Below are 10,930 nucleotides of genomic sequence, written 5' to 3'. Positions count from 1 at the left end.
ACAGCACACGGACCTCTAGAATTTCGCCTTCATCGAAATTCGGCCGCCGCGGCCGGCATAGAACCCGCGTCTTTCGGGTCAGCAGCCGAGCGCCGTAACCACTGAGCCCCCGCGGCGGGACGGAGGGGAAAGAAGGGAATTTTGGCTTTCACCTCCTCAAATGTGGCCTTCAACTGGCGGGTAATAATAGAGCTGTTGGCTTCGTTTGCACATCACGCGGCCCAGAGACTTTCGTCCCCGACTGTGCAGCCTTCGTCAAAAATATACAGGGTTTTGCTTCTGGGCTCTGCAGCGTGGCTCATTTGCATATTCAGCAACCTTATTTTATAGAAGGCGGGAGGAACTGGCGTCCTCAATCCTCCGAAGCCTAGGACTGCCAAACGTGCTAGCGAGGCCCACTGGACGGCTCAGAAGCAAACCCCTTGGGCTGTATATATTTTTTAGAAAAGCTGCACGTGTTTAGTGGTCACGTTGACGTTGGTCAGCTCGTCCTCGACGAGAGCCCTCGTGCGGCTGTGGTGTCATGTTCTTCGGTATATTGGGTGTTTTAAGATTAGGTGGGATTGTACATAATCACTACGATCACCGTCATCGTCGCTATAATATCGGCCTCCTTTGTGATATCAAAGCGCTCTCGCTGCGTGCAGTAACGCGTCGGTCTGCGTCCGCGGGTGCAGAAGCCCCGAGGAATCCAGCGACATCGTTGGGAGGATTTAGTGGCTTTGGTTCGAAGGAGCGGGTGGGGGGGCTGAGCGGAACCGCGGGCATTTACGCTCGGCGGGGGTGCCTGTTGTGCAACTGGCCACGTGCGGAATGCACGTGAGCGCGCAGTGGCCGAGCGGGCCCCGGCGTCAGCGGCGGTGACATATTTCGTTTGCATTCCCGCAAGTGCGGCGACCTCGGAGGCACCTGTGCACACGCAGCTTGGGGGCAGCGCGGTATGTGTAGCGAGCGGCGGCGGCGACGGTTGTACGGCCGTGCATTCCTGAGTAGGCGTTACGGAAGAGCCGGCGAGGGGGAAGCCCCCGAGCAAGTCCTCTCCGGCGGGGGCGAGGAGGAACTGGGCCGCCTCCTCCGGGGGCCCCTTTCTCCGAGGAGCGCACTTTCTCCAGCTGCGGAGGAGAGGTTGACGGCTCCGGTGTGGCGCTCTGCAGCTGCACGCCCGGATTCGACGACGCGCTGCTGGGGCCGCATGAGGCCCGCACCCGAACCCTTCCGCTGCGGACGGCGCGCACCATGAGCGTGGACCTCGTGAGAGCCCTGCCCAACGGTGAGCTTTGCTTCTGCCTCGCGCCGGCACCAGGGTCCCCTTGGGAGCCGCGGTACGAAATGCGTTCGCCGTCTGGCCGCAGTTGACGTGCATTTGGTGCAAGACGTCTTTCCGCGTAGCTCAGGAAATGATCTCAGGCTTCCCGGTGCAGCGCTTTCGCTTTGCGTGCGAGCGGTCCGCCGGCAGCACTATCATTGTTGCGGTCGCGCGCTGCACCGCCGCAGCAAACGGGGCGGAAAACAAGGAGCCTTCTTCTGGCCGGGCTGGATGAGGTGGCCGCCGCCTCGAGGAGAAAGGAACCACCGCGTTTCTCCGCTCCAAGAGCCTCGGACAGTGCAGTCGCTGAAAGTGAATACCTCCGCATTCTCCCGGGAAAGAGGCGCACGCATTCCGTCGCGCCTCTGGGGACGTGACTCGCTGACACCGTCGCAACCCCATGTTTGGTGCGTGGATGGATGCGCGACGCTGTAGCTTAATGTTTGCTCCATAGGCAGACGTGATCTGGGATTGCGTCTGATTTTTCCTGCATACGCCGCTTTGGCGAAATACCTTCTGAGGAGGAGTAAAACAACATCGACGGAGAGAGTACCGCGTGTGTTCTTTCTGAGGCAAGGCTCAAAACCGGGAAACGCGTGCGGAACCTTCTTTTGGGGCAGTGCACTGCGTGTGGCGCGTTTTTGCGTCGCTTAAGTATTTCGCTGCGCAAAATTTCGAGCGCGTGTCGTCGAGTGGCACATGCGTTCTGTGCGTGTGGCTGCGCACAGCTTTCCGTGCTTGTTGCTCCGGGGATGGCGGCGTTTCCATCGAGCTTATTTGAGCTTTCGCAGTGTTTCGACTGCGCATGCAAGTGCCAGCTGTCTCACTGAGAGGTTTATTTCTGCAGCGAGGCAGAAGATACACGAGCCGCACTGTTTTGACTGCCAATTGTCGCGTTTTTCTGTCAGTGCATGTTAAAAGACGCTAACTGCGTGGCGCACGCTCCAAGAATGAATGTTAGTACACATTTGAGGGTCAGCTTAATTGAATAAGGCCGGTGGTACTGTTACCGCTTCGTGCTGCATCTCGAAAGGCCGGCGCCCATGTCTGGAAACTCTAAACACTGCCTGGCTTCCCAGACACGCAGAAACCGCTTTTTCTGTGTCCGCGTTCCAGCCGGCACATTCGGCTCATTCTAAATAGACACATAGATACGTGTAGAGAAGCAGCGGAGAAGCAGACGAAGGCACAGGCCCAGTGCAGCCTATGTTTTCGTTTGGGTTTCTTGAGCGCGTTCTTACCTTTAAATGCGATAACGTTAAGAAGCCCGTGTCGCTGAAAAGTCGTAAGCCGTGGGCGAGACATCCCCAGAGAAGCAACCTAGCGGGCTACCCAGGGCAGGCAACCTTGTGGCGTCATCACAACCTGCCCACCGGAGTGTGCATAAACCGCCGACCGTGGCAGTAACATTAATTATTGGTCGAGGGAGGTTGCTGGCAGGTGGCGGCACCAGCCATCGCTGCGCCAGGAACTGGCATGGGGACGACTCCCAGGCATCTATGAATGTTTAGTAGAGAATGACCAACTCCGCGTATATGGGCATTAACGCCATCGCATCGTATCATTACGGCGGAGCTAATGTGTCCCCTCCCATTTCTTTGCCTACATTGCCTTACCGGTCAGCTCGCGTGTTCACCTTTTTACTCATTCGTTTTGAGTTCCCGGCGAACAAGTAGCGATAGCGTCGCGTTCTATTTGGCCGCCCCGATGATCGGACGACGCTCGACAGCGGTCCAGTGTAGGACTCCGTTACACAGCGCCGACGCTTTAGCAGCGTATGGCTTTGCCGCGGAGGGGCTAGGCAGCAGCCCATTTGGGTCTCTCCGCAGCAGTGCGCACTGTGGCGCGCACGTTCCGCCGCGAGAGACCGCACCGGCCGAGCCGTTCGCAGTGTGTGGGAGCCATCGTGGCAGCGATATTTGTCGTTAATTGGGCTGAGGCGCGGACGCCAAGTTCAGGGTCACTCGGCGATGCCCTCCCGCAGCAGATGCGCGGCCGAGCGAGAGCCCACTGGACTTTCCTTCCTGCGCGCGCGTGTTCCATAAATGGCGTAGTTCGCAACAATTGTGCCTCCTCGTGCTGACGCGCACGCATCTGCGGTGCACGGCGCAAACAATTGCGCAGCTTCGTATATAGCACACGCGGACCCATCAATAACGGCGCGCGACGCGCTTGTTTCTTGCGCCACCAGTGTGTGCGCACGAAGTGTCGGCCAACAAGCGGCGAACTTGTAACATTTGTCTTAGCAAACGTAACGAAGCGGAGCTCTTGTTTTTATTTGGTTGCTTCATCTTTTCAGTTCGCGTGCCGCCATTTCCCGGGAATATGACGCCGTATGTGCGGAAAATGGCAATGCGAAATGACACGGGCAGGAACACGCAAGAAAGGACTATGGCCGCCAGTCCTTTTTTGTCCGCCTTCTTGCCCGTACTTTTCCTTTTTGTTTTTAATTTTTTTTTCCTTCTGGGGCTTCGCTCAGCGGCATCGTATGCGCGTAGCCGACAAGCAAGCGAGCTGTTTGTAGTGGCAATAAGCCTGTTTGTCTGCGAGACAATTTTTCAGTATCTTTCCGATATAATAAGCAGCGCCCTTTCGCTCGCATTTCGTTTACAAAAAAAAAAAAAAACAACAAAGACGTATGTGTTGAGCTTTGTAGCCTATAGGTTACATACTTGGTTGCATCACACCGGATTAGCGCTAATTAGTCATCGGAAATTCAAAGAAGTGCGCTGCGTTTCGACACCACTGCAGCTAGCGGCGACTAATCGCTTTCCATCGCGCGACACCGCAGTCGATACTCCGGCTCTTATGTGGCTGCACCATTAAAATAGCCCGCCTGTGTCCATGCAGCGATGCGGCGACGTGCGACTGCAGTGCCTTGTAGACGGCCGTGTATGGGGTGCCGCACGCCTCTCTTGGACTATGCTTTGGGTATGAGACTGCTCCTTTTACGTTTTCTGAAACTGCGCGAAGCAAAACTGTTTGGGGTGATTTTTTTCTTTGGATTAAATCGTGCAAACCGCTGATAAGATATCTTTAGATATCTTTATGCATTTTTTAAATCATCTCTTTAATTCGAGCGTTATAATTACCCTCTGTATAAACATCAAAGCAAACGACTCTGCAGTCTGAGATGGGATGTTAGGTTTTATTTTTTTTTTTTATGGGTGGGGGGCTCAGTAATGCGCTCAGTATATGCCGGGTAGCACCGTATAACGCCCGGTCTCGGTCGCCATTCTGTGCCGTCACCATGAGCGCGCACTTTTCCAAGGGCGGACAGCGCCAGTCGTGATGGCCGACGAGACGACAGCCCATGGTCAACGACACGGCCGAAGAGAACTGCACCAGCCAAGCGCGAATCGCGCATATGCGTGAGGACACTTTTGTGAAACCTCGCCCCAAATTTAGTCGGGCTCTTTTATCTTAAATTTTGCTCTTTCAGCTCAGGAAAGAAAGTGGAGGAGAAAAATGTTTAGGGTGTTTTCGGTTTTCGCGGAGGCTTGCACCATCAGTGACAGCCTTCGGTTTCGCTTGTGCAGGCACTTTATCGACGGATACCTGTGGCCGAGTTTTGATTGGAATAAGCAGAGCTTCCGATAATGAGTGACACAGCGGGACGCAGCGTGGTTGGTGGTTCGTGCTACTCTAGCGCGATAGGTTGACGCTTCGCGGCTGGCTGTGTGCGCACGCGTCATGTGCTGTCCTTTCCAAGCACAGCTGTTGAGTCAGAAGGATGGTTTGGGCGAGTTGGTTCATTCTGAGCCCTAGTGTACACTGCAGCTCGAATAAAAACATGGACGAAGAAGAGGCACATGCCTACGCCTGTCCTCGTCGTATATGTGCATTTCTTTCTTCGTCCATGCCTTTTGTCCGCGCTGCTGTTTATTTGTATACGCAGTTGAGGCTAAGAGGAGGTGTAAGGTCAAGATGTGCGCTGGATGTCTTGTTTCTTGTACACTGATTGTCAGTACTGCAGGATTCCACGAAGCTTTCCCAAGTAAATCCGCAAAACTCGAGGCCGGTCGTTGCTGGCGGTAATTGCTTCCGTTCGTCGACCGTGCGACCTTTTTTCTTTTCCCAGTGGTTGGTCGGGCTCGCGCTAGGCGACAGTTTCCAGTGGTGGTGCTGTGGCAAAGGCAGCTAACGCGACGGGTGTGGGGCCCGGTTTTACTTTTGCCTGCAGCGACTCTATAGTTGCACTGGGGAGGCAGTCAGCTGGGTCCCGTTTGCACAGCAGTGACAGATGTCCGGGTGCATGGAAGTCAATTGAAACGTACGCATACTCGACGCAGGATGCGCGTGCTTCGAAGGCAGATCTGCTCCCCACTGACGTCGAGCTGGTTTCGCGAGAGCGCCTCTTGTTGCAGTTAGTCTGCAGCAACCGAGCGCCTTCGCAGAATATCTCACTTTGGTTAAAATACTCTAATCTAGATGCCGTTGGAAATTTAATTGCTCCTTGAGGAGGTGCTTTACTCACTGCAGTTCTCGGCGTTAAACCTCTTGTTAGAGAGTTTTAGCGGACCGGGAAACCGGCTCCGCGATCCGTTGTACCGGACCACGGGGGTGCATGGTGCCGCCAGGAAGCATGATCAGGTGCGCAGTCGCAACCGTACCCGGTACCGTGTCTCCTGCCTGTCGTTTCGACAGCAGTGTGCGGTGGCCATCGACCACCACGGAGTCCCGGCCTCAAGAGCATACCTCGTGGCCCAGCCAAGCGGCGGCCGAAGCGGGTCGAAAGCGCGCATCGATGCGTTTCACTGCCGCTTACACATCCTGCGTTCGTTTCTCGCGCCTGACAGACAAGTGGGAAGCGGGCGAGCGGAAAAGGGGGTCACGCCGCGAGCAGAATAACCAGGCAACGCGCGAGAAAACAGGTCTGGGCGCGGAAATAACACCTCCGCGAAGAGATAGCGAGGACATCCGCCGTGTTTGGGCGCCGACGCAGCGCTCGTGCCGCCTGCCGATGGGAGCGAGTGCTTCGCGGAAATTCTAAGGGATTCTCGCGGACTCGAGACACGAGGTACCTGGTAGTTTTTTTTATTATTATTATTATTATACAGTGAAAACACCAGCACAGACAGGAATAGCGCAACGTCACTGTGAACATTGCGTCTACGTTCATTAATGTGGTTGAAATCGCTAAACTTAAATTCAAAATTCAGGCGAAGCTTTCGAGTGGTCTGTGCGCACTGTCGTTTGCTTTGAATACGGCGGCAGTCATCGATCAGTAGCAATTAAAAAACTCAAACAAACAGCCGCGTCTGAGTGCCGGCCATGTGTGAAGCTCTGACAAGCGCGCACTGGATATCACGTTGTCCGGCCGCTTGTTTACACGCGCAAAACGCTTAGACGTCGAACGACATTCCGGCCAGTGCTGAGCGCAGGACCGGGTGGCCAGTGTCGTATAAACAAGCGGTATGTTCGATGGTTTTAGCATAGCGGAGACGTATTAGTGTAGACGTATGCAAGATTAACGTACGCCTGCTGCCCACGCGCAGTGGCAGGTGCGTGCAGCAGTCATGCGTTAATTTGGTATACGTCTACGCTCATACGTCTCCGCTAGGCTAAATCTGTCTATCGTCCTTCTGTTTATCTTGTAACATGTACCTGGTAAACGTGATGTATGCTTTTATAGGTGCCATGTTGATTTTGAACATCCGTTTATATTTCTTTTTCATCATGACAAACGGATTCTATTATCGAAACATTAACGCACGGTTTGAGGCAAGAGAATAAAAGCAATCAAAATTTAATATATCCGTAGCGCCATAAGTGACGTGCAGGCATCATGTAAGATCGCATCGGTGCAACGCAGAAGCTGCGGGGTGCGCGCCGTCGGCAGGGGGGTTTTGTTTTACGCGCCTCGTCTTTTCTTTTCATAGATTTGGGCGAGATTAAATTGGGTTAGGCGGGAGCAACTTTCCTCGGCTTAACATTGGGTCAAGGTTTATACGGTGTCGTCGAATTTCTGCTGCCACGTGGCTTCATCACCAGCCTGTTCTTCTGAACGTCGCATACATATTCTTACAAGCAAACCCAAGTTGCAAGAGCTGTTTCTTGTGGTGACTGTCGTTATGGGTTGACGCGGTACACGTCCGAAGCTTAATAGAACCGTGCGAGCTTATGCAGAGCAAGGTATTCGACGGGTGGTATTTCTGCGAAGGCGACATCTTATTTAACATGCATAATAGGGAAAGAACGTTCCACGCTTAAAACGAAATAGTGCTCTCTAAACAATTATCATGTTTCTTTTTCTAACTTCTGCATTCACCCGCCGAGGTGGCTCAGTGGTTATGGTGCTCGGCTGCTGACCCGAAAGACGTGGGTTCGATCCCGGCCGCGGCGGTTGAATTTCTTTGGAGGAGAATTCTAGAGGCCCGTGTACTGTGCGATGTCAGTGCACGTTGAAGAACCCCAGGCGGTCGAAATTGTCTGGAGCCCTCCACTACGGCGTCTCTCATAGCCTTAGTCGCTTTGGGACATTAAACCCCATAAACCAAACCAAACTTCTGCATTGATATTATTCTCTTTCCCCTCCCCCAAAATTCCCGTCCGCTACGCAGAGGAATGTATCGGCTGCTTCTCTGTGATATAAGGCTAAAAAACTGTTCTTCCTTGATTTTTCTTTTCACTAAGGAGTTTACCCTTTATCTCTCTGAAACGGTACGCTCTTTACACGTTTCGACAGGCCGGATCCGCAAGGTTTGATGGTTTTATAATTATACTGGCGAGAGTTGGCCATGCTTATGGTACATAGGTCGAGCACTGCCTGTCTTATTAAGAGCGCAAATCGGCTTGCATGTAACCTGCGAGGTCGCATAGTCTGAAAGCACTCGCTGTGCCACTGACGCTGGGGACAAGTGGCGGTAGCTTTCCAAATCAGTCGTGCCGCAGATTAGGCAGGAATGATGTGTACACGAGCCTCGGAACATGTGGGAACTGTTTTTCACGTTTGCATGCGTCACAAAGCGCAGTCTTCGATTACGTTCCTACTCCGCCGCGCCCTTCGCATATGCGTGGGGTTGACTTCTGCGGACCTTTGCAATGCGCGAAGGGCAAATGCCGCGAGCTTTTTTTTGTTTTGTTTTTTTTTTTTTTTTTTTTTTTTTTTTGCGGAGGGGATTGGTGGCATCTGCACATTGGCTTTAGAGGCTGCCTTTTGCTTGTTAGGGAAATTCGCGCCCTGCCACAGTTTTTCTTCCCGTCGAAAGACGTGCTGTGCGCCGCGTATAATGGAAAATACTTGGTTGCCTTGCCGCTAAAGAAAAAAAAAAGACAATGGCGGTTGACTTCAACCTTAGTTTGCATGCTACAGTGGCGTTTCCGCTCGAAATCATAACAAAGGGGCCCTTACTTGCTTGAGCAGTTCGCAGCCAAGGGACATCTATGCTGTCGCAGTGATGTTCCATTTGGTCAATTTTAGCTTTTCCAGGTAAAATCCCTTTTCCGGGGAAAATCACGGGTAAACTATGGGGAAAAGGGGATGTTTACGGAGTTTCAAAGCATTTTGAGAGCCGAAGTTGTCTCACTTTTTCCAAATTGACGTAGTTTTGCGGCAGCTGATGGAAAAAAGGGCCTCACATGAGGAATTTTGGGTATAATTGAGGCAATTTCGGTTGCGGCTTGGGAACACCACTGTGCTGTCGTGCGCATCCAGATGGACCCGTTCGGTTCTTTCGCACTATTGAGAAGCTCATCAAACTGTGACAAACTGTGCACTTGCGAACTATGCCATTAGACAGAAGTAGTATAGTGTCAGCGGAGTTCGGAAGGCAAATGATTTATCGAAGCCTACAAAGAAGGGCAAATTATTAATTTCGCGGGGAGCAAACAGATCGATCTTTGATAGTAGGATGCTATAGTGTTTGAAAGCTGCGGTATATAATGCAGATATATCAAAAAGTATTATTGCTATTTTTTTTGCTCTTTTTGATCACCAGATAATTATTTCAAGGGACTGCGAACGCTATACCTTCGTACGACGGGTCGAAAAAGGAGGTAAATAACATTCGCTTCAGACCTTTCAGTGGCGTGCATAATAAAAGGAACCGAAGCAAGAGATTGGAAAGAAACTTATTTCTGGCAGTTATCAACCAGCGTAGTTTTTATGTTCACAGCTCACGCAGCCCTTTCCTTTCCGACAAAACTGCTCGTTCGTCGTGTTTGTGGAATGGCGAATTTGCGGCCAACTATCTCAAGGGAGCATTCTTTTCCGTTGCATATAGCTACGAGCGACAATAAGAGGCGAGGAGAGAAGTGGTGATTGGTGAAGGAAAAGTGATAAGGAGGAAGGGAAATGCACGCGCAAGCCATACGTAATGTGAGTTGAGCAGGCTTTAATCCAAACTGTCTTCAGTGTTTCGACAGGGGTTTCATAAATCACGCGCATGCGGCGGCGAAGTTACTCCCCCGTCTTTCCCGGTGTCGCTATTGCTCCGATGCATTCCCTCGGGAGATGTAGCGAAATGAAGCGAGCCGGGAAGGCCATCCGCTCTGCAGCCGACACGGATCGTCGGCGTCCCGGATGCCGCCCATCGGCCGCGTGCCTGTGCGTCAGCGCGCGATCTGCGTGTGGGCACCGGGGTGATGCCGGAAGCGGAACCGCGGCGCCAGGGTTCCATGACATCGGCGCGCCCTGGGTGTCGCGCTGAGCGGAGTACGCTGAAGCGAGACGTCACCAAGTGACGTCAAAATGCAGCCCGTTATGTAATCGACGTCATTCGTGGCAGTTTTTCCCTGTGTTCTCGTTTCCAATGACGCTGCTGCTGGCACTAATTGTCCGCGTTTGCAGCGCGTGCTGGGGAGGGTGAACAAGGAAGCTCGACCCGCTGTTCGGCGTCCTTTCTCGCCCGGCGCGTTTCAGAGGCCAAAATGAACGAGGCGGCCCCAAAGGAATTCCAGCCCCACGCAGAGGCTCAACAGGTGAAGGCGCGCGCTCAGCGTGCCCCACCGCTGGCAGCAACGGTACTCGCTGCGGTCTCCCACGCTTCGCCTTCGGACCGCTGAGTCAGAGAGCGCGCTGCGGTCCCCCCCGCACCTGGTCCCGGGCTCCTCTTTTCACGGGGAGGGACCGCCGGGGGGAGGGGAGAGCGCATTGAACGGGCTCCGTTGTTATTGCTCTGGCCCCCTCGCCGTTAGCGATGGGCGAACAGAGCCCGCTGTCTGGCGGCGCCCGGCGCACGAAGGACGGCTGCGCGGCCCCCGGGTGAAGCGTGGGCCGCAGGTATGGGCGGCTTGCTCGCGTAGGCCCGCCAGTGGGGGGGGGGGGGGGGGGGGCTCGTTATCGCGCGCGGCACCGCGTTCCTGCCGGTACCCCGCAGCCGCCGCCACGCGTTTTGTGTGTGTATGCGCGCGCGCGCGCGCGCTCGGTGGTGGCCCACGCGATTCCTGGCTCCCTCCGTCGGGAACCGCCGCCCCGACCAGATGTTCATTCCGGTCAACTGTTTTTTTTTTTTTTTCTCCCGTCTTGAACGCCTCCCTTCTGTGACTACCTCCTTCTCTCTCTCTATTCCATGAGGTTCTTTTTTTTTCTCTTTATTTCTTATAATGCCTGCCTGCTTCTTAGTCTGGTGTTTTTGGACGTAGTACTGTTATATTTTAGCGTGGAGCGAGGTTCTCCCGGGG

General features: G+C 53.7%; 1 protein-coding gene across 1 annotated transcript in view; it reads left to right on the top strand.

The window, feature by feature from the left end:
* The first annotated feature begins 1,113 nt into the window (after window positions 1–1,113).
* Window positions 1,114–10,930, top strand: part of Atx-1 (Ataxin 1) — a 49,789-nt gene continuing 39,972 nt past the window's right edge. Inside the window, exon 1 of the mRNA XM_089580172.1 lies at window positions 1,114–1,270. Coding sequence (XP_089436298.1) covers window positions 1,237–1,270 — 34 coding nt within the window. The 5' untranslated portion in view covers window positions 1,114–1,236. The remainder of the gene's footprint in view (window positions 1,271–10,930) is intronic.

This window comes from Amblyomma mixtum, chromosome 3 (genome assembly GCF_055824585.1).
Source record: "Amblyomma mixtum isolate Tamu chromosome 3, ASM5582458v1, whole genome shotgun sequence".
Taxonomy (NCBI): Eukaryota; Metazoa; Arthropoda; class Arachnida; order Ixodida; family Ixodidae; genus Amblyomma; species Amblyomma mixtum.
This window is presented reverse-complemented; position numbering and strand designations above follow the sequence as displayed.